This window comes from Oreochromis aureus, linkage group 6, assembly GCF_013358895.1.
Source record: "Oreochromis aureus strain Israel breed Guangdong linkage group 6, ZZ_aureus, whole genome shotgun sequence".
In the NCBI taxonomy this organism is placed as follows: Eukaryota; Metazoa; Chordata; class Actinopteri; order Cichliformes; family Cichlidae; genus Oreochromis; species Oreochromis aureus.
In genome coordinates this window covers 8,524,878-8,548,590 of record NC_052947.1, presented here as the reverse complement: position 1 = coordinate 8,548,590, position 23,713 = coordinate 8,524,878, and the positions used below count along the sequence as shown (strand labels likewise).

The following is a 23,713-nucleotide window of genomic DNA, read 5'->3' as shown; positions in this document are numbered from 1 at the left end:
ATCGGCAATACTGACTCTGTACTAACTTGATATCAGATCCAAATCTGCAGTGATTTACACCATCATTATTCACCGGGTCTAATAGTCTGACAGGCTCTTCCAAATGCGCCTTTTAAGCGAATAAGCCCTGCGTAGTTGGCGCCGGTGCGGTATGCAATCTAACCTCGAATTATGCGGAAAAGCAAGTTTCAACAACCTCTGTATTTCACTTCCTAGTGTAGAGTTTCATGCCATCCGCTCCGCTCAGCCAGTCCCAGACAGTAAAAGGTGATCTGTCTGCAGAACTGTGAGGACGCACCTGAAGAGTGCCACTAGTGGGCTTTGGGCTCAGCAAACAAAGAGAGATACTGGAACTTTTTGCTGTGGAAACTTTGTGAAGGACCCTGAAGTTCACGTTCTTTCTTTTCTTTTTTCATCCCCTTCAATGCGAGGCATACCTCTGCGCTGAGGAGGCCACCTGTGCGGACTTGTCCGCACCCCAAGTAGGGGAGTGAAACCCAAGCAGACACACCTTTCCATTTTTTTTGGCTATTCGCCGCCCCATCCCAGTCTCTGCCGCTCTCTGAAAGCGGAGGAATAACAGATCAGCTCGCTGAAATGTCCGCAAATGAAAGATCGACCCGAGCTTTCAGAGAGATCCTGCAGAAGCCTGGAAATGACGCCTGCGCAGACTGTGGCGCACCAGGTAGGTTGGGAAAAAAAAAATAAGAAGGCTTTAATAACTATGAAAGTGGAAAGTCAGACTATGCTGGATCTATGATAACGTTGCTGGTAAAGCCGTTTATTAAAGTGCACCTTAATGTCTCCTTCGTTTTATGCTAGTCACTACAGCATAGGATTAAATGCTTGCTTAGACCTTTAACACATTTTTAAAGGAAAGGCTTCCAGGCATGCTCGGCGCTGTTCTGACTGTAAGTGTAACAAGGTGAGTTAGGAACGGAGGGAGGAGTTTCCCTGAAGGTGGAGAAGATAGCAGCTGAAGCAGTGAAGTGATGTGGTGGGGCCAAGAGAAGAGAAGTTCAGCGCTAATCATGTCTCGACATGCAGTAGAAGGGCCTGCACACACCCTTATCCACTCAGCTCAGCAGTGGAGGTCTTCTTGGTGATCTTTTTTCTTTTAGTTGGTTATAGTTTTTTAATAGAAACAATTTTAAAAATGGGGACATATGGGGAGCTCCATTATAAAGAGGCCATGTCTGTATATAAGATGCATAGACGGTGGATAATTAAAGACAATAATAATAAGGGGTTTTTTGGGCTGTTGTAATGGACTTTTCTTTTTAAAATATATTTCTAGACTGATTATTTGTGCAAAGAAATGATCAGCAGACAATGTAGGTAAATATTTACCTCTGGCCTCTGCCTTTGGATGATGCAAATATAAAGGTATCCATGAGAAAACTAAGAGAAACTGGAGGCCTGTAAAGCCATCTTCCGTGATTGACAGATTAGTCAGTGTGTGGAATGTGGAGCAGTTGTTTAGGTTATACAAGCTACCCATGTGTGAATGAATATCCTGCTGTGGCAGATAAAATGGCACAAAGTTATTTTTGCCCGAACATGCTGGCACTACATTTTGTCTGTGTTACAGTATGAGAGAGCCGTCATGCACAGCACATAATGTGTTTCAGTACATCAGAAGGGAAAAAACAAAACAATCACTGAATGTATGCCCTGGAGACATGTAAGAGAGATAGTATCTCGCTTCCTAATCTTTGTATAATGAAAAAAATACATTATTGAGAAGTCAGGCATGCATTGCTGGAGAGGAACTTCCGTGCTCAAAGACAGGTTTTGCTGTCAGATTCCCAGCATCAGCTCTGGCTACATTCAAGCATATTTACCATGTGTCTTCCTTTTTGGAGACTAAAGGGAATCCCTTTATGTTTCTGATGCCTCGTGCGCACGTGGGCTGGTTTCGTTTTACTCAGCTGCCTCTGCCTATTGTGAAACATTGCAAAAAATTAGGCATGAGTATTAACCAGTCAGGCACATTGTATTCCAATCTGCCTTCTACGGTTGGGAAATTAAACACTGCCCTCATTGCTCAGACATCTGTGATTTATACTGATAAGACCAAGCCTTCCTCGCTCTGGTTACTAGGAAATTCGAAAGGTTCTCAGAAAGATAAGACAGGTGTGGCCAGAGCAAAGAAAATGTTTCTCGTATCTTTGAGTTTAGAGGTGAGGCAGATAAATTGCCCTTATAGATTTCAGGCTTGTCGCTGTGTAGCATTGATCTGGTTGGAAGCTCAGAGATTTCAATAATGCTTGCAAACATGCTTTCTCCTATTTAGTGTGAGCCTGATGTGTGAAGCATGTTGTAGTGATAAGTGGTGTGTTGTATGTTCAAATTTTCCAGCTGTCACCTGTCTACCAGGTCTTGCAACAGGTGTTGGCTGATATTTGCAGAGTTTGCTTCACATAGACGCCTATGTTAAAGTGCCTAAATTCACAGTATTTAAAGAGTCAAATATGACTGTAAAACAATGTCTACAGTCTGGCACAAAAGAAAGGACTGTTTGGGTCTGTACATTTTCTTTCCTAGCAAATTTAGGGTGGCAAATTTGATTTATTTATTTTTAATAGCTCACATATTTAGATTTTCTTAATGATTAAGTTGAAGAGTGGCCACATTGAGATTACAAGTGGATACTGACACAGGCTGTTGTAGCTAATAGCTGGCTGCTAGGCCTTACCTCTGCTAATCTGAGTCACTGAACTGAACCATACATCTATATTTGGTGCTTTTTGATTTATTTATTTTTTTGTCTGTTACTTAGCACTATCTGGTAGATGTGTGTACCTGTGAAAAACACCCATATACTTTGAAGCTTGCTAATCAAAGCCAGCTAGCATTAGCCAATTTAGCACCCCCAAATTAGATTATTTCTTGTTCCACTAACAAGAAACACTAACAGTGAGGGTTTAAAATGTCCATAGATTTTCAGGGTGACATCAAAGTGGCTATGTTAATCCTTTAATTACTATTATTTCCCGTTGTTGGTGAAAATGTAGCAACACACTGCTAGCTTGTGTTGGTACCTTGAAATATAGTCTGCACATTGGCATACTGAGAATCTCTGTCACAACAAAAATGAAAAGGAAGCCCTATCTTCTTATGCTATTCAGCAGTGATGCATTAAAAGTTATTTATTTTGAATTCTCAGGATGATAAAAATAAATTATCAAGCTGGAAGAATGAAAATCATGTATGAAAACATTCCACAGAAGACAACTTAAAGACATTAACCTGGATTTTTAAAAGAAATATTTTTAAATTTAGCTTTCAAAATGTAAGAATAATATGCACTTTGGACATTACTGGTTTGTTTTTTACTAGCCTTAAGGCTTATATTCATTTTTCAGTAAATGTATTGGTTGGAAAAATTGACAGACAGCTAGTCAAGAAGTCAAACAAATCATTTAAAAAAGCCCATGCAGAAAACAAAAGAGCAGTGATGCTGTCTGAATCCAGCCTAACTAATGTTACTACATACTGTCTCTTTTCTTATATCTGATTAGGCTTCAGATTCGGTCTGTTGTGTCTGACAAAGGTAGTGCCCTACCATACTGTAACTGTTCTCTCCACCTTTCTCTCTGCAGACCCTAATTGGGGCTCCTGCACACTGGGAGTGTTCATCTGCCTGGCCTGCTCTGGAATTCACCGCAACATTCCCGACATCAGCAAGGTCAAGTCACTGACCCTGTCCCGCTGGGAGGACCATGAGTTGGAGGTTCTTTTTACTTGTTTTCCTCCAGCCACGGCTGGTTAACCACCTGTTCTCAAGAAAAGAAAGTTACCAAGTGGTTTCCTTTTTCCTTATATGCTTAAACCAGAGTCTAAATGTAGATTATTTGTTGTTTTTTGTTTTGTGCTCGTGTTTTTTTTTCCCCCATGTATATCTCCATGTATCCTGAAACAATCTTAATAATGATACAGTGATTTTTGGTTATACCAACCAAGATATCACCTCTTAAAATGATCAATTGAGGGTTTTATTTACACTGTTTGTGCAGTTATTTGTAATCTTTAGTGTAAACCAGTCACTTTTTTTGTCAGAGCTAGGTTGATGCCCATTGTTAAGTAAGTTGAACTTACCTGTGTAGTCTTTTTTTTTTAGAGAAGCTTTGGCCTCCAGGTCAGATATGATGCCACAAGTCTTTGATGGGCTCACCTGTGGGTTTTTCACTTTGAGAAGAACCTAACAAACACATTTCACAAACCTAGAAGACCAAAAACCACATTTTTAAATAGAGACAAAAAATTAGCTTCAAGAATTTTGCTTCAAAATCCTTATTATAAATCACTATGATAAATCAGTCCTCGGGAATGTCAAAACACTGCATTCCTGCCCACAACATTTTTGTACTGGATTCATGGAAATCAGATAATTAATGATGTGGGTTCTCCGAACATCTTTATCTTAAAATAGTTGCCACATCTGTCATCTTCCCGTAACTGAAATCGGTTTCCTGTAACATCAATGAAGATTTATTCTGGGAATTTAATGCTTCTGCTGAGGAGATGAGAAAATGTGTCCTTTAGCTGTAAAACTGTCTATAGCTCTGCCAAGATGTCAGTCATCCTCAAATAATATGTCTATGTCATGTATGTGTGTGTGTGTGTGTGTGTGTGTGTGTGTGTTTTCGTAGTTCATGGCTCAGAATGGCAATGAGCTCATGAAGAGCAAATATGAGGCCGCTGTTCCAGTCTACTACTACAAACCAACCCACAAGGACTGCCAGTGAGTAACCATAGTAGTAACACATATGTCACACTCACATAACTTCTTTTGAACAAGTTTGTGGAAAAAATGTGCATGCATTTGGTTACATAAAGAAAGGAGTTATTTTTTTAGAGCTATGTGTGGGTTTTTTCTTTAAAGAAAAATCTCCTGTTTTCCAGCCAAACTATAAGTATTAACTATAATTAACAGTGTGACTAGAAGGGGAACACTGATATGCTCAAAACACTCGCCTGTGAATGGACGCAATAAACTTGATGATTACACAGTTTAAACGGTTCCTCCCAATAAATACTTTTACATGGAGCTGACTGTTTAAATCCATGTTCCCATTTCCCTGCAAAGCTGACGTGTTGTTACGTTGCACTGTGATCCCCACGCGCTCAGCTTTGAAATCTTTCAGTGTAAAATGAACAGCTATTCACTTCCTGTGGCTGAAATCTACAGGAGCTCTTGGAGATGTTTGTTTGAGGTTTTTTTCTTTTTTTTAACTTTTCTGCCTGATTGATTTGCTCAAGCTTGGCCAAGTTGAGGGTGTGTCTGGAAAAAGTTTGCCTTTTCAAGTCATCTCACACAATAGATTTAGGACTCCAGTCTGGGCTTTGACTCTTCCAGGGCACAAATCTTTGCACTGTGATTTTGAAGTAAGTTCGGTACTTGCATATGTATAAAACTCAAGCTAGATATTCAGCTTTTAGTTTGACCCTGTTGAGTCATTTTCCTGCAACATATATGGGGTTAAACTGATTTATTTGTTGGACCGGTTGTAATTATCTAATCTAGCCTTTGCTCTGAAGTAATAATCCACAGGATACAGAGAATCCTAACAGCATTTATTTTTATTAGCATAGAATAAAAGTAGGTGGAGAGTCTAAATCCATTTGATCTGTTTCGGTGAATTGTGTAATTGTTTCAGTCAGCACTGCATTAATGTAATAAAGTTATTGTGCAGGACGGTAGTTACATCAATACTTTTATTTACCTTTGGGTTTGTTATATTTTTGTCAGCTTTCAGCTGGAATCAGTTACTCTGGACAAAGATTATTGCTCTGTCCTCAGCCTAACACAGACCATATCTTTAAAGAGATGGAAAATTATTTCTACTCTTTTTTCTGCTATCTTTAAGACGCCTGCATTTACATATGTTTTCTTCTGTGATTCTAATGTTAGAGTGCTTAGTCCTTCATGGGTATCACTCCTTCAACTGTGGGATCTTTGCAAATTCATTATGATGCCTATACTATCATTTAGAGTATAGTGGAAGATGGCGGTTGGAGACCAGTCTGTGACCAAATTACTGTAACTCTTGCAGTCTCCTTGCTTTTGAAATGTTGCTTTAAAGGTGGTCCAGGTCTGAGACTCATAGTCAGTTGCTGTCGTCAAACTGACTTTGGTGGGTCAAGATGATGGTGAAACTGGAATAACATGGCAATAAAATAGAGTTAGTCTGCTAGTTTTTAAGTGAACTGGGTCAACTTGGCGCTTACGTTCTGTTCGCGATCATTCTGCAATTAACTAAGAAAAAATGTGTCGCCTTCTGTTCTAGTTCTGTTGGCATTTATATCTATAGTCAGTAGCGCTGTACGGGAGCCGGTATGGACTCGTCGTCAGTGGTTATCCACACTCACGTGTGACTTTCTCAGCCACAGGCTGTGCCAGATTTATAAATTTATAAACAAACACATACAGCTAGTTTATTTCAATAATAACCAGATTTCCGCCTAGGGAATTGTAAATTTAGTGCTCAAAATGAAGCCAAGTATTGCACCATTTTTCTTTCAAGTATAAATATGCAATGGGGCTGATGTCTCACATCCCACAGTCTAGGCAGGCACTGCGATGGGCTGATAGAGAGGAACAGCCACACTTCTGAGTGAAACGCACAACCCTAAACTGGCCATCATTCACTGTGGCCCATGATGTTGTAAAACATGTTACAGAGTTGAGTATTTTCACATATTTGTAAGTTTTCAAACTCTAAATATCTGTTGTTGTTCTCAGTAAATATAACAAGATGTCCCATTCCCTATATTGAGATTACTTGAATGTTACACATATGAATTTAACCACCCCTAACATTGCAACATGTAGACATTATTGTAGCACACTGACACAGACCCATTAATAGCTACAAACATGACAAACATATATTGTGTAATATGCACCTTTCAAGGGAACTGAAAGAAAGAAAGATGAATGTTGCTCTGTGTTTGTGCAACGTTGAGAAAAGATGGGGAGATGTTTTCATTATGTACTAATCTCTGTAAAAATATGACTAAAAGCCTGAAATACTGGAATCTCTGCTCACTGTGGAAAGGAAAACAAGCTGTATTCTTGTATGCATCTTTTATCGGGATTGTCCTCCTCCCTCAGACACAGCGTTAACTTCAGTTCAATTCTGCTGTATTTTCAATAAAATCCTAGTATTATTGTTTTTGGAATATGTGGGGCTCGTGTCAGAGTGATTACTGAGTAAAGGGCGATGGGAAAGACATAAAGTTTTGGCACTTCGCTCACAACGTTGAGCCATCCAGGCATGCCGATTGCACATCCATTCTGATAACTCATTCTAATGCCAAATAAATAAACACTCCTAGTGTGAACTATCACACACATATTATCCGCAAAATAAGATGCTTGGTATTAAATCAGGGTAATTTACTGTAAATTTCCTGCCACAAACTTAGTAACTCAGATTTGTGTTTCATTGTTTGATGGAGCAAACAAATAGTGCTTATTGCTGCAGACTGATACGAACATGTTAGCAATCTGTCTGTGTTTTTAAATTAGACGGCAGTTAATTGCAGACCTATCTAAGAGTGCCTGCAATCAGTCTGAGATCGACTGAAACAGGCTGCCTTCCATCAGGTGCCCTGCAAACACAAATGTTTGCTTAGTGTTCGAGAGCCCTGCAGGCTATGTCAGTTGGCAGCTGCAAGTACTTATAATTATTCCACCAAAAAATCAGTTGCTGTCCGATCTTCGATAGCTTTCTATGATTTATGAGTAAAATGATCCTCTGTATTTGGCCTCAACATTTTGCTAATTGACAATGCTAACATTTTGCCAATATACTTTTACATATTCAGTTGGAGATATTTAGGATGCTTTAACACAGTGGTCCCTAACCCCAGTGCCACAGAACGGTACCAGTCCGTGAGTCGTTTGGTACTAGGCAGCAAGAGTTGAGGGGTCGGGTGTGGAAATTGATGGTTTTCAGGGTTTTTATCGGTCAGTCTTTATTGTTATTTTTTTATTGTTTTTATCATTAATTTGGTTTCCCTGGGTCTTTTCCCTTGTGTTATGAATACTTTTTTTTGGGGGGGGGGGGTGTACCGGTACTGGTTCTATTTTGTTGTATTTATCCGCGGCACCTTAAAGGCCGGAGCAATAAAGGTTGGGGACTGGTGCTTTAACCTGCTCAGTGTTGCTGTGTATCTTAATGTAGCACATGCAAGTTCTAAATGACACTGATGCAGTAATCTGCAAAAGGATCTTTTCACTCAGGAGTGTGTCTGTTTATATCTATCAGCCCAACGCAGCAGGTGCAATGCTACTTGCAAAGGCAATAATCTGCATGTAATTTCTTTATAACTCAGGATAGTTGCAATTTAACAAGCTGAAAGAAGATGCTGCCAAACTCATCTTTCTAAATACTTTAGATGTCACTGTTTAGGCATGTAGTTCACATAAAGTAGGAATATTAAAAAGGATTGTTTTGTGAGTCTCCTGCAGATCTGAATTGGTTTTAATTTTTGGTGTTGTTTGTGTTTACTGTTCACAAAATACACAAGACTATTAATGTGCTTTTATTGCACAAGCACAAGCTTTACAAGCTAGTTCTGTTTACACTTCATCTGTGTGCTCAGGGTGTTGAGGGAGCAGTGGATACGAGCGAAGTACGAAAGGAGAGAGTTCTCTGAGCCTGGAAAATTCACATATGAAGAAGGTGAGTGCACAGGTGTATAATTACACAAACCCCCTCTATGTTATGACACATTCAAATTCATGATTGACCTTGTTGGCTTCCTGCAGGAATAAGAGATGGCATGTTGATGAAAAGAGGGCGGGACAACGGGCAGTTCCTCAACAGGCGATTTGTCCTTTCAGAGAGGGAGGGGACTCTGAAGTATTTTACCAAATATGATGTAAGCATTCTTTAGACAAGGCTCTTGGCAGCCACATGCAGGTACCAATTCCCATTCATACAACCACAACACAAATACCTCCTTTGGAGCAGACCTTAAAGACAAAGACATAGTATCATGCAGACAGCACCCCTGTGATGTATAATGCAGTATTTTGTTATACACTGTCTTGGTAATTATGTATACCTACCAAAAGAGAGCAAAATAAGTACTTGCACCCTCTGCTGCATTCAAGCGTGTTCAGACAAGCTTAACCAACAGTCTGTCCCCTCTGTCAGTGTGGCTGATTCACTAAGCTGTACACCACCCAAACCAATTAGGCCTTGAAGCACTGGGAGCACTTTGTTTGTCACAGTAAACCAGCTCAGGAGAAGAGGGAATAATATATTGTAAGGGGGGGGGGGAGTAGGTGCCATGTTGAATATGCTATAGCAAACAATTAAAAAACAAATCTCATGCAGTCTGAGAAGTAGTAAAGGTAAAAGTGTCACTAGATTTCTTTTCAGACTTTTTATGCTGTTAGGTTGGTTGGAACTCAGGAAAAGCTTGAGGTATGCAAAATGTTAAGCTCCAACTGGCTGCTCCTCAGCCAATTTCACTTTTCTTGCTGATTTATCATGCTGAAGAGGCAAAACCCAAACCAAGAAGGGAAATTGTCATCAACTGTCAAATCTTTCATAAATAACCATAGCTGTATTTGTTCTTTGTGTAAGTCAAGGACAAGAGAACAGACATGGATTCAGCTTCCAGAGATGCCCATCTAAATTCAAGTCAGGGAAGATTAAAGCACAGCATCCACAAACATGTTTGCTGGGATTAGTGTCGGTCTTAGAGATGATGGTTATCAGTGATGCGGACTGATGTGCAGATAATAGCTTTGAATGCAGTGACACAACACAAAATACAGGCTTAGGGTGTGATACCATACAGATACTCACTGCATCAATATACATTTTTTCTGGTTAAGAAGTGATGAAAAAAAGTTCTTTTTTATTACCACGCCTGTTCAAAACCGTAAAAGTGTGATTGTCCCAGAGATTTATTTGTTTTTATTCAACTGAGGGTCCCAAAGAGGAATGTTTATTCATTGAAGACCACAAAAGAAAATTGCAGGATTATTTCTTTTTGGAATCTCTGAGGCCTTTTCTATAAAACATGATTAACAAGAGTGGATTTTCATGTGCTCTATATATTTATGATTTGAGATGGTGACACTTTTTTGTAGCACTTCACCCCCTGAATCCCAAATTCATTTCACTGTAATAGTTTATCAGAGTGTGTCCACAAGATGCATTAGGCATATTTTTGCACATATAGCAGGAACAAGTAACAACAGCCTTGGTTAGAAAATCATATTTTTCAATTAATCATGTTAATTATTATGTTAAACAACATAAAACGTGCAAATAATAGGTCAAACAGCTCTAACCAGGGCTTATTATGAGATCTATCTATGCAAACGGCTGCATTTCGTACAAATACACAGTTATTTCCCTCCTGTTTTCTGCAGGCTAAGGAGCCCAAAGCAGTGATAAAGGTGGACAGCATCAATGCAACCTTCCAGCCAGAGAAGATAGGAAACCCCAACGGCCTGCAGATTACTTACCTCAAAGACTACAGCACCCGAAATATGTTTGTCTACCATGACAATGGCAAGGTCTGCATTTCTGTGATCACTGGTTTATAATCAATCAGCATGTATTAAAAGTCCTAAGGAGAAATAGTGAGGACTTTTGCGCTTAAGCAGTGTGAACCTCTCGGGCTGAATGAATACAATACCTTTCTTAGAGAAAATCTAAAGCTTTTTTATGTATTCTTGACTGTCCACTAATTTAAACAGCAGAAGCTGGCATCGGATATTTGTCATCTGTCACATTAAGAGACAGACGTGTTCAAAACTACCTGGCTCTTGTCGTTGGGGGAGAGTTTCCAAACCTTTACAAAACCATCTGTACCAATTTGTGCAGGCTGACGGAATCCATTAGCAGATGACATTCAAGCACGGCATCCATTATTCTGTGTCACTCAGACCACACTGAAATATATGGAGCAGTTCAGAACTGCCATCAGGCTGAGGAGTTATTTGTAGCAGTCTGACATTAGAGACTTGAGTCTCCTGCAAAATCACATCACAATCATAAAATCACTTCTGATTTGGAAAGTCATTGTTCCAGTCTATAAATACCCTTGCACATTTTGGCATAAAAAAAACTCTTACAATTTTGAGCAAAACATATAACAGATAAAAATTGAAAAAATAATGATAAAACGTATAAACAACAGTGTTATAGGAAGGAAAATCCATGTGTTCTGCCACAAAAGAAATGTACACGTGATAAACAGTGGTAAAATGCTAGTAAAAAATGCTAGTAAAACTGACTTAATGGGGTTTCCTGAAGTGTTTTACCGATTTCTCTACATCTATAACAACTTATAGTGCTTTTATTCCTCATAATAACGAGTGTACACATGTCACAACTATGTTTTATATAACTGAGCTGTTTCATTTGGGTTTTGGCTAACAGGTAGATTCACACAGCCAGTAGCTACCTACTAGCTATCAATCAATCAGTCTTTATTTATAAAGCACTTTTCATACAGCAATGTAGCACAAAGTGCTTTACATGGTGAAAAGCAGCCCACCCCACCCCGCCCTCCAAGTCACTCCCCACACTCTCATTAACATAAACAATCATGGATACACCCCCCCCTCCCAACTGTAACACAGGGAGCCGTCTGCACCGGGAGCCGGTCACGGACCGCAGCCTCCAGGCTGGGCACACAGCAGGAGGGAGGCAAAGAAGCCCCCCAGCCAGGCTGAGAGGACCCACAGAGCCCCAGCAGCCACGGTCGATCACAGCCCCAGTGCAGAGAGCCCCCTCCGAGGAAACACTGGAGATATGACCTAATAAGAATATAAACAGGATAAAAAGATAAAATAAATAAGAGTGGGATACAGTATAAATATAAATAGAGTAAGAAGATAAAAAATGAATAAGAATAAAATCAATAAATATTAGGTTAAACCTAAATTAATAATATAAATAGAATAACAGGATAGAATAAATAAGCATAAAATAAATAAACGTTAGGTAAAAGCTAAATTAAAAAGGTGGGTCTTGAGCCTGTTCTTAAAAACACGTACGTTCTCTGCGGCCCTGAGCTCCTCCGGCAGGCTGTTCCACAGACGAGGACCATACCACTGAAAAGCTGCCTCTCCATGAGTATGTGTCCTGACTTTAGGGACAATCAAAAGACCGGTACTAGAGGACCTCAAGGTCCGCGAGGGTTCATATATTAAAAGCAGATCTGAGAGATAAGAAGGCCCAAGACCATTAAGACATTTAAAAACCAATAAAAGAACTTTAAAATCGACCCTGAAACACACGGGGAGCCAATGCAGCGATTCTAAAACCGGTGTAATGTGGGCCCGCCCTCTGGTCTTCGTCAGCACACGAGCTGCAGAGTTTTGTAAAAGTTGTAAAGGTGAAATATTCTTTTTGGGGAGACCAGAGAGCAGGGCATTACAGTAATCAATGCGACTGGTAATAAAAGCATGCATCAATATCTCCGTGTTGGCCCGAGAGAGAATAGGGCGGACTCTGGCTATATTTTTTAGATGATAAAATCCAATTTTTGTTACATGTTTAATATGTGGGATAAAACCAAGCTCAGAGTCAAAAATAACACATATGCTAACTGTCGCTAAACTGAACTGTTTGTGCTGAGTTTGTGTATTTTGGATATTTTTAATGCAATTATGTGTTAAATAACAGAATGTGTCATACAATTATTGTACTAACAGATAATTAGTAGACACCTGTTCAGTTCAGCTAAAGAGGCTTTCATCTTTTTAGCATGTTGTAGCTTAGATTATATGCCAACAAGCCCAACTTCACTAATCCTCCAAACATTGCTGGTATTTAGTCTTCTTTGCTTAAGTCCAAAGTGAAAGCAGAGCCATAGGTTTTAGGTTTTTTTGTGTGTTTTTTTGTTTTTTTGTTTTTTTTAGAAATAGTTCAGTCATAACATAGTATATCATCTTTAGGATAAAACTAGCTAGGTAACCACCTGCTAGCTTCTTACTGCCAGAGTTAGCATTGGACCCAGAAATGGGTAATGACGTTAGACTTTGACATTAAACACTTGCCCCTCACACTCTGGTTCAGATGTGTTCACCTCTGACTCAACACATCAAAAAGGAAAAATTTTAAAGTAGAGGCTTCAAAACTGGATTTGACAAACCATTTCATGTCATAATGACGGCGATAATCGTCTTTTAGTCAGTGAGGTTAACATTTTTGGCTTTAACTGCTCCTGGATTTTCCTATAATTTGATCCAAAAAATAAAAAATGTACCTCCTCTTTTCTAAATCACAACGAGAAGAAAAATAGAGTAAGAACTAAATACTCTCTTTTTTATCCTCTAACCTTTCAGGAGATTGTTGACTGGTTTAATTCAATTCGTGCTGTTCAGCTTCACTATCTAAAGGTGGCCTTTCCCGGGGCAACTGATGCTGAGGTAAACACACACATGCACGCCCACCTACCTTAAAATAAATATTTACATTGTTTTTAGGTTTCTTTTAATAGGTAGGCTCATGAATACTATGTCTGAACCATAGAACTCCATTACACTAAAACAATAATATTCTTATAATATTCTTTTTTTTTTAATCTCATTGTTTTTTCTTTTTGCTTATTGCTCTTAGCTGGTACCCAGACTTACCCGAAACTTTGTCAAGGAAGGATATATGGAAAAGACAGGTCCCAGGGCAAGTACACATTTATGCATTCATACCTCTTTTTGCTTTATTTAGCCTTTTCATTTCCTTCTATTTCTCAATGCAGCCACTGACCCTTACAGTGGCAGGCTCAAGCACACTGGGATATTTTCCACAAGTCAATAAATGTAGATTTGGAGATACTGAAAAAAACCTTACAAGTCTTAAAAAAAACAAAACAACAACAACAACAAAAGAATAAAAGAATAAAAGCACAATTTGCTAAATATACTTAAAAATAAGGTGGTGCTGTATACTTTGCTACAGGTGGTGTAGAGTGGAGGTCTGCTGTTCCTTATGTTTTTTAACCACCTGCTTGCAGTTTTTGTCTCGACAGTGGGTCAATTTACTAGTAGACCCGGTTAATAATTTACATTAAATCCACTGTACTTTACTTGTTAATAGCTCTCAAGTAGGTAGTAGGAACTGTGCTGTATACCATTACATCAGCCTGCAAAGGTTATATACATTTCTCTGAGCCATAATCAGCAAGCCTGCCATTTTGCCAGCGATACAGACGAGGTTATGTAGGTGCCTTAATGCATCTGTTTCTGCAATAGTGAGACTACTCTCAGTCCCCCCTCCTCACATAGGAAGGTTTGGGAAGCACTCCTTGTGTTTATAACGTCACACTCTGATGACCAAGCGTGGGACTTCCCCACATCTGTCTTTAAAATGGCTTCGGATTTGTCATTGCTATCCAACCATCATTTATTGCTGATAACCAGACTTCTCCTGGAATCTAGAAAGCATGTGGTGATGTGATATGAAGGTGCCAAGAGAGGAACTTTAGTACTGCATGAGGAAGTCAGGAGTAGCAGAGAGGTTTGTTAGGCTGATGCAGGACATGTGTGAGGACAGCGAGACAGCGGTAGGAGTGACAGATGGGTTCAAGGTAGGAGTAGGATTACATCAGGGATCGTCTCTGAGCCCCTTCTTGTTTGCAGTAATGATGGATAGGTTGACAAATCAGGCCAGGCAGGAGTCTACGTGGACTATAATGTTTGTGAGAGTAGAGAGCAAGTCGAAGATAGCCTGAAGAGGTGGAGGTATGTGCAGGAGACAGAATGAATGAAAGTGAGTTGAAAAAAGACATTATTAGTGTGACAGATGAGGGTGATGGGGATAGGGTGAGACGGAGGGAGGTGATTTGTTGTGGTGAATCAGAAAACGACCTCCTCTGGAGCTATGCATACATCTTATCACAGGGGCAGGCTCAGTGAAAATCCTATTTACAGCCAGCAAATGTCAGGTGGTGTTCTTTTAGTAGTCATGCAATAATGATGCAACTGCAGTTCTTAGATGATTACCGCTTTAAAACAAAATCTTCAGTTTAAATAATCTAGAAGAGATTTCTTTTATAGATAACATCTTAACGTGGCAATTCTGATGTTATCTATAATGTGTTAAATCCCTTATTTATTGAATTTAGCAAAATAAATACCTCAGCCAAATTTGAGTACTAAACCAGGATCGAGACCAATTTTCTATTCAACAAGTCAGACACAGTCCCTTCCTTTAAATCTTCAGTGATCCCAGCTCTCACTCTCCCATCGTTAATTGAGTAGCAGCTGGGATAATATGCTAACAAGCTCAGCCGTCAGCGCATCTGCCTTTCACCTCTGCCTAACATGCTGAGTGACAGCTGAGAGCACCTACTTGCATCTGTGCGACAGGGAATGAAGGGCTTCCAGCTGAGGGTGGACTAAATTCTCAGGTGTCAAATGTACACACGAAACATAGACGTGCAAAGAGGGGATTTGTACACAGGCACATACTCACGCACGGTTGAACAGACAGGCAGCTGTTGTCACACAGAGGAATCATTCAGACACAAGTACCTGCACAGGAAACACCCAGCAACCTGATCCTCAGCGAAACAGGCAACTCTGCATTCAGAGGCATGCAAACGCAGACACTCGGTTTAATCTGGGTCTGTCGGGCTGAGAGATGAAAGAAGTCACCAACTTGCTGCGTTGGGCTGATTTACTAAATGGATGTCATAATTCATTTCCTTCGCACCTGTGTGAGGCCTATTTGTGGAAGGAGTCAGCTTGCAAAATGAGAAGGGAACAGTCAGTTGTTCAGCACAATGACAATATCAAACACTTTTACGAGCACAGTTTGGCAGCAGTCGGGGACCCGAGCGTCCTGATTATTTGAAAAGAGCTCAAGCTGCTTGTGCACTTCAGTAAACTCTCCAAAGGTGCCGTGCTTCACTTTTCTTCGATAGCTGCTTTCACAGTGGATTTGAAAATGCTGCACTCGTGTAAAGTTTCAGCCGTGACAAGTTTTCAAATTAAACATCAGTGCTATGAGAGAAGTGCGATAAACATTCCGATGGGAGCTGTCAAGAGGAAACCTGTTTGACAATGTTAAGTGCCTAACAATAAGGAAAGCTTTCATATCACCCTTGAAAGCCCGAAATCAGCTTTAATGCACATTCATGGCTAAATCACAGATACGAAAGCAGGCTACACCCCTCATTCATGAAAAGTAAAGTATCCTTGTAAAATGATTAAATTAGACTGCACAGTTGGGATAAAAACAGTCATTGCATGCTCTTAAGGTTTCCATCAGTTTTAACAGTATCAGTATTTAACTGTTGTTTTTTGATACAAATTTGTTTCCAGCTGACATGATTGGTCTCCAATGAGTAACAGCTCCATTTTTATATATTGCATATCATAGACTATTGGTCGGACTAAATTTGAAGACCTTGTTTTGAAGTGTAGGAACTTACAGTCTTGCAAGATTACACAAACGGGACAGACTCACTTTTCCTATTTAAAAGCACAATGCTGCATTGTATCTTTGTGCAGTCTTTCTCAGTCTTTGTCTTACTCACTCGTCTGCCTCTTTGTCTACACAGCAAACAGAAGGTTTCAAGAAACGCTGGTTTACACTGGACCACAGGCGGCTCATGTACTTCAAAGATCCACTGGTATGTGTTCTTTACAAAGACCTGCACACATCTGAAAGACTGCTGTATTTTAGGCATGTGGTTGGTTCACTCTGACCACAAATTGTGGAGCACAAAGGTGCCTTGATGCAGCCTGGAATATGCTACACTGACACTTCTACACACAACACTGTGTGCAGACCTCCTGTTTTATCAGATAGATGATGTTGAGAAATGTTGAGATGTTGTTTAAGAAAATCCTGAATGATTACAGAGAATTTTATTATCATACAGACTTTGCCAAAGACCTTAAGAGGGGGTAGCTCAGATTGCCCAAGTGAGTTAAAAACATTAGATAACCAAAGCAGATTATCTAAGTGTTGCTGGTGATGCAATAGTTCAGTGGAGAAGTGCAATAATTATAGATGCTAAGTTACTGAATTGTCCAACTTACCCCGAGAGACACAAGGAAATCTAGAAGATGAAAGAAAGAGGAAGTCTAGTGATAATCAATTGAGGTTGAAGAGGAAGCTGTGTAATTTGATAAATATGTCAGTAAGTGTTTACAACACAACCTTTTGGCTACAGCAGAATTAAATTTCCAACAGGCAAAGGATGCCATGTGACAGTCCTTTGAAGTGTCTTTGAGCAAAGACTGTGGCAAAATCGATCTGTAAGGAGACTGAATGGAGTATGTGCGTCAATACACAAAGTATTCTGGATATAATCCTATAAATTTCAATTGTACACTGAGAAAACATCCTATGAATACATCAGCTTTATTATTAACTCACTTGCTGTCATTTTTTTCATCTTTTTGCATATTAACATAATGATATGAACTACCACTGTGTGTGTGTGAGCTTTGCAAAACGGTGCAAAATGGTAGTTTTAAACCACCGTATTTCACAGGTTCAAACTTTAACACAAAATCACATATTTCAAACACTTTTCAAGTAAAAACGCTAAACATTTTCTCATTTCAGCCTCAGTTCAAGTGCTTTGAACTGAGGCTGAAATGATTTGCTGCTTTTTAGTTCAGGTGCTTTAGAGCCATCGTGATGTTAAATCCCATAACAAAGCATCTGAAACAGGGTCAGCTTCATTTCAGAAAACTTCTGGTGATGGCTTGGGGTTCCTAAAGTGGCTAAGACATGCAAATTAACTGAATTTCTTGCAGTTGAAAGATGCATATTTTACTCCCTTGGCCAGTACCACATGCTTTCCTCAAAGCATTATGCCGTAATTCAAAGGCTGTATTTGTGTGAATCCAAAGCTTTAAAAACAAAAGTGAAGCAAAATGCCCTTTCATAGATAGAAGGTGATGAGGAAAAAAGAAGATGTTGAAGAAAAGAAAACATGCAGATAATAATGAGCTTTTATTTTGAAGAGAAAAAAGAGGAAATAAACTAAATTTGAAATTGTAAACATACACGGCAGACCCAGTGGCATTTTGATCATGTTTATTAATTCTTTGACGGTTGCTGTCCACAATACACACAGAGCTGCAGCTCTCCCGCTGCTAGCTCAACGTAACAACCACAACAACCTCAACCACAGGACCCAGTACAACATTTATGTCGGCGAGGCGTGATTGCGGATGCCGTGCAGGTGCGTCCGCCTTCCCTGCACGGCACCGCAGGCCACGCCCGCCACAGAAATATTCTTCCCATTTTGCATTTTCACATAACAAATATTGTTACTTTATCATCATTGCTCCCAAAATGAATCATTTTTTCTTGAAAGTGACCAGGTGTAAATATAATCATTGTTTTACCCTTTATATTGTTACTGTGGGGCAAATCCTTGGTTACACAGTATTATAAACCGTTTCGATTTGGAATCATAATAGCATACTAAAATAAATAATTTAGTTTATAATATAGTAGATTATTGTCCTATAGTACTGTGCAAAATCTTTAGTAACTTCATATTTCTTTATATATTATCTTGAGTAATAGTTCTCCAGGCTTTCTGAGGGTGTTTCAAAGTGTGTCTTTGAACATTGGCAACTTTTTCACTCATTTTCAGGCCAGTCCTTGTACCTCACCATCGGAGTCTTACATTTGAATCATTCAAGCATAAAAAAGGCCTAACTCATAGGATGAACTAACTTTGTGTCCACTCATTAGAGAGAACCACATTTCTTCAGTCACTTTTACTAGCAGCCTGTCACATAAACACAAGATTTTTTTCCAATTTCTTTAACTAAATCCATAAAAATGCCACAGATAACACAGTTTGACAGGCATGATATTGTACGTTTGCACTAAGAGTTGTTAGGTGTAAACACGACATATCTCAGCCTGGTGTGCAGTGTGTCCTTCAAAAAATTGAGGAAACCTGACAAAAGACGAAGTGGCAAGCTACAGTCGATGAACAGCATCTGAAAGTCATGTTGTCAAGGAATAGCAAGAAAACAAGATCTGATGCAGGACCTGAAACATGCATCTGGCCTTTCAGCTGAACCATCTACTTTTTGATGAAGCCTCAATAAAATTTGTCACGGTGGAAATGTGGCTATCAAGAAGCCATTCTTTGGCACAATGCACTAAGGAACACTATTAGTTATTGACTGGTCTCCTCGCAGAGTCTGGTTCTCAACACTGAAGCAATGTGTAATCGACTAATCAGAGAACAGAACAAAAAGCAGTGAAAATAAAGATATTACAATAAAGCTTTGAGAATTCTTAAGAGACTTCAGGCTGTTAAAGAATAGAAATATTGACTTTAAAGCTTGTTAGAATAGCAGAAACTCTGTTTTTGCCTTAAATACTGTATTTCAATGTATGTTTGTGCACATTTTAATAAATTGTTGCACCTATTTCCCATTTTCCTGACAAAATGAAAAGAAATAAGGGGTGTATATCTTAATAAACACTCTCATATACATGATGACAAGTCTGTACAGCTGACTTCTTTTTCTCTTATTCTCTACGTGAAGGATGCCTTTGCCAAAGGTGAAGTTTTCCTTGGGAACAAGAACTATGGTTACAGTGCCTCCTCCGGCTTGCCTGCTGGCACCCACTGCAATGGTGCCTTTGAATATGGTATCACCATACAAACACCTGACCGCTGCTTCCTGTTTACTTGCGAGACAGAGAGTGACCAGCAGGACTGGCTGAAGCGCTTCAATGATATCATGAGTGCTCAGATGTCTCCGCAGGAATATACAAGTAAGACTTTTATATTCTAAGTAAGACTAAGTATCTATGTATTGCTTTTTCTTTTTTTGCAAATGGTTTTTCATGTTATTTAAATGATCGTTATTAATTACAGCACCAACTACAGTTTGTCCACCATGTTTTAGCATAAGGTGCTCATAAGTGCATGTGGGATAATCGATTTTGTAATTATAGATCTGTGGCCATGTATCTTGGACATTCAGTGAAGTAAGGAGCTGAGCTGTCAAATCATTATCACTTGATGGAGAGTTGGATCAGGCGATGGGTGAAGACAAGACTGGTTTACCCAAACGTATAGTGAGTTTGAGCTGGGAGCTAAGGCAGAGGCCACAGTTCGTGAAATCTTCAATTCCCACCTCTAACAAAGCGTTAGCTTTCTGAAGGAGACACTAAGTATGAGTGGACCAAATTCTGCACCACCATTGCTAAGTCAATGTAATGTAGCTTTGCAGTGGGTAATGGGACTGAACAGGAACCTGTATGCAGATGGACACCTAACAAGGTTTGTCCGGAATGAATTAAGGCTCTGGATGTTGTGGGACTGTCTTGGTTGACATGTCTCTGCAATGTGTTTGGGGATGTTTCTCTGAATTAGCAGATTGGGGGTGATACTCTAGTGATGCATGGATCACACTTCTCAGCCTTCCAAAGAAGGTCTATGCCAGAGTGCTCGAGAAGGACTTCGACCTAGAGAAAGCATTTGATCACAGCCCTCAGCATCTCATCTTTACCATTTGATGATGATGTTTATGTTGGTTTCATCATATGGTTCCATCAGCTTACACTGGGGCAATTTTCAACCGAGTGTGAAGTGGCAGAAATGAGAATTACCACCTTTAAGTCCAAGGGTACAGTTCTCACCTGGAAAAGGGTGGAGTACCCACTCAAAGTCTGAAATGAGTTACTTGCCCAAGTGGAAGTACTCCAGGCCTAATTCACAAGTGAAGGGAGAGTGGATTGACAGAGGGATTGGTGCAGCATCAGCAATGATGCGAAAGGCTGTAATCTGTTATGGCGAAGAAAGAGGTGAAAGCAATTTACCAGCTGATCTATGTTCAACCATGGCCACGGTATTTGTGTAGTGATTGAATGAGACTACATATAAAAGCTGCGGAAATTAATTTCCTGTGTAGGTTGGCTGGGCTCAACCTCAGAGATGGGATGACGAGTTAAGTCATGCAGGAGGGGATTCTACTCCTCTACATCTAAAGGATGTGGACTGGTTTGGGTATTTAACTAGGAGGGCTCATGGATGCCTCCTGAACAAGGTGCTTCAAGCATGTCCTACCAGGAGGAGTCTCTGGGGGAAACCCAGGACATGCTGGAAAATAATTAAGTGTATTATATAGATGGATTGATGGCTTCAAGGATGTATGCATGGATAGATAGACAGAGACAGGTCCACCAAAAACACTTGCAAAATCGTACATACTTATTTTATTTAAGGTACATTGCTATAGCCCTTGTTCAGTTTCAGTCACTGTTAGCATGCTTTTCCTCGATGCTTGAATGCTTCCCATACACTCATAAAAAGGGTAGACTAATTATTTTGCATCCCTTTTACATCTGTGTGGGCTGTGATTGGTGCCTTCTCAGTTTTAAAAACAGTTTTCAGGTAAGCTTATTGGTTAGATTTTTCTAAATCAACTTTGTATTTGAATAAACATGGTGGCTAATTTTTTTTCAACTTTCCTGGTCCAAAATTATTGTTCCAGTCTGCCAAATCAGACAGTTTGGCAATATTTACTAGTGTTTGATTTTACAGCTTGAGAAGGACCAAGCCCTCATTTTAAGAAATTGTGTTTTCTTTACATAAATTGTGTAAAGAAGGTAAAAAAAAAAACCCTCAGAAATATTAGCATTAGTAAAAAGCTTTGTGCATACCACAGATACTCTAGCATTTCATTTAAGAAAGTTTCAAACACACTAGGTAGTGTACTCATTTCCGCAAATGCCTTCTAGTTTATGGATACACATACATGGGTATTTTTTAAAACTGTGATTTTCCGCTTTGTTTTTGAAAATATCTCCATCCACACGAAAGTACAAAAAGCTGCATCAAGCAGCATCAAGAAAAACCAAAGTGTAATACAATAATACAATATAATATAATATATAATACAATAACATGGTGCACTGTCTGATGTCAACAAGTTTTTCAAAAGTTTTGAGTGACTTAAAATGTCATTTATATATGGATGAAAGGCCAAAACGTGTAGAAAAAGCTAAATTTTCCAAAATATCTGTGTAAGTGTAGAAATGGCCTTAAAGTCCAAAGTTTGTATGTTAACATTAGTAGTCTAATAAGTAGATGTAAAGTAAAGATTGTACCGGTTGTTGTGTTAACTGACTGACAGTAACAATAACTCCATATTTAGAAAGAAATGTTTACTGTGTTCTTGGGGTGCATGTTGGCATACATGCTAATTAGCACTGAACATAAAGTACATCGTGGCAGTTTACATTTGTCAACAACAAGTTTTAATGACAATACCAATAAAAGCCAGTCATACAAATTGGCTGGTCTTTATGGGTTAACTGGACATTTTCTTTCCTAACTTTGGACCTTTTTTTTTAAGTGGAAGCCACGTTCAGGCATAAGCACTGATGGATCAGAAGCCTGAAGAACCACCTCACCTCTCAGTTCATGACCAGTGTGACAAAAGACCCGCTTCGCTTCTGCGTCATGGACCTGGAGTCTGAGCTTCTTTGTTACTGTGGTCACACTGGAGCTTGCTTCATAATTCTAATGGGATGACAGGATATTAAGAATGCAAATAAGAGAAAGTATTGACTGATAAGACCATAGTATTGTCAATGATATTAGCTTTTATTGGTAAAAGTGCTCAGATAAAATTACTTGCGGTTTAACCAAATTTGTAATATTTTTGTTTTAACTTACAAATGCACGGATGGCAATCTTTGGGTTTGTGGTCATGGTGGCCTCTGCCCATATCAAATACAATGTAAACAAAATAATACTATCCATTGTTTCTCCTGGACTTGTGGTATGCCATGTAAATACTGCTGTACAAAATAGGAACAGTAGAATTAAACGTATGTCAAACATATATTCTAACAAAAAACAATTTCAAAGTTAGAAGTATTTGCTTTGGACCTCTTGTATTAAGCATAATGTGTTGTGATGATTGGGTAATGCTAATGAGGTGCAGGTAGTCAAATATGCCTGTTTTCACAAAAGACATTTTGACATGTCACAGTGGGAAAATCACAGGTGAACATTATACAGTTAATGACACCTGAATTTCATTTTCTGACTTGGTTTGTTCACTTACTGACAGTTGAATGGAGCGGTGCTTTTGGTACTGTGATAATTCCAAATGTCTGCTGTGAAAAAAGACATATTAGTCAAACAGGAACAGACCATTTATCATCCAGTTACTGTGGGTAAAATCAAACTGAGGTATTTGTGGGGTTTTTTTGTTTTTTGTAATTTTATTCTTTTAATTAAAAGCAATATAACGTACTTAGGCATTTCTTTGATCATCTGTTTTGCAAGTAAAGCAAACACAAATGTATATATTTTTGAAGTCGTCTGTCAAAGATGTGTTGGAAAGACAATAAAGCAGGTTTGCAGAAAAGCTGTTAACGCTACAAAACCTTGGATGGTGTAACAGCACCTTCATGTGGCATAAAGTGCATATATATTCAAATCTTTTTAAAAATTAGACAAGAATGCCATTAAGTTATTTTGTCTCATTGTCATCAGTGTCAAAAACCCCCAAATCAGACATCAGACTTCATCTGGTTAAAAGGTACTCGTTTATGTTGATATGTGCATTTTTAGGCATATGCTTGACCATGGCTGCAATAGAATATGAAATTGTTGCCGACCATGAATAAAAGAAATGTTTAAAATGTTGTCAGATGATCTCCACATAGATTTGTGTGTCTATATTTAAGCAATAAACTGTTTTAATTATGGC

General features: G+C 39.1%; 1 protein-coding gene across 2 annotated transcripts; it reads left to right on the top strand.

Annotated features, from left to right (window-relative positions):
* The first annotated feature begins 228 nt into the window (after positions 1 to 228).
* On the top strand, positions 229 to 23,650 carry zgc:92360 (uncharacterized protein LOC436988 homolog). Of its 2 annotated transcripts, none has more exons than XM_031736065.2 (11): positions 229 to 685; positions 3,606 to 3,736; positions 4,656 to 4,747; positions 8,617 to 8,696; positions 8,783 to 8,895; positions 10,406 to 10,552; positions 13,334 to 13,417; positions 13,608 to 13,670; positions 16,552 to 16,623; positions 19,526 to 19,757; positions 22,346 to 23,650. In XM_031736065.2, the coding sequence occupies exons 1-11, from the start codon at positions 598 to 600 to the stop codon at positions 22,372 to 22,374; spliced, it is 1,131 nt and encodes a 376-aa protein (XP_031591925.1). In that variant the 5' UTR covers positions 229 to 597; the 3' UTR covers positions 22,375 to 23,650. The 2 variants fall into 2 exon arrangements, with proteins under 2 accessions (XP_031591925.1, XP_039469949.1); XM_039614015.1 differs by lacking the exon at positions 229 to 685 and adding an exon at positions 1,075 to 1,093.
* The last annotated feature ends 63 nt before the right edge of the window (positions 23,651 to 23,713 follow it).

Excerpts from the sequence above, each read along its gene's own strand:
- zgc:92360 (XM_031736065.2), top strand. The coding sequence starts at position 598 with ATGTCCGCAAATGAAAGATCGACCCGAGCTTTCAGAGAGATCCTGCAG. Across the intron at positions 3,737-4,655 it reads GGGAGGACCATGAGTTGGAG|TTCATGGCTCAGAATGGCAA; the intron begins GTTCTTTTTACT and ends GTGTTTTCGTAG. Across the intron at positions 16,624-19,525 it reads TGTACTTCAAAGATCCACTG|GATGCCTTTGCCAAAGGTGA; the intron begins GTATGTGTTCTT and ends CTCTACGTGAAG.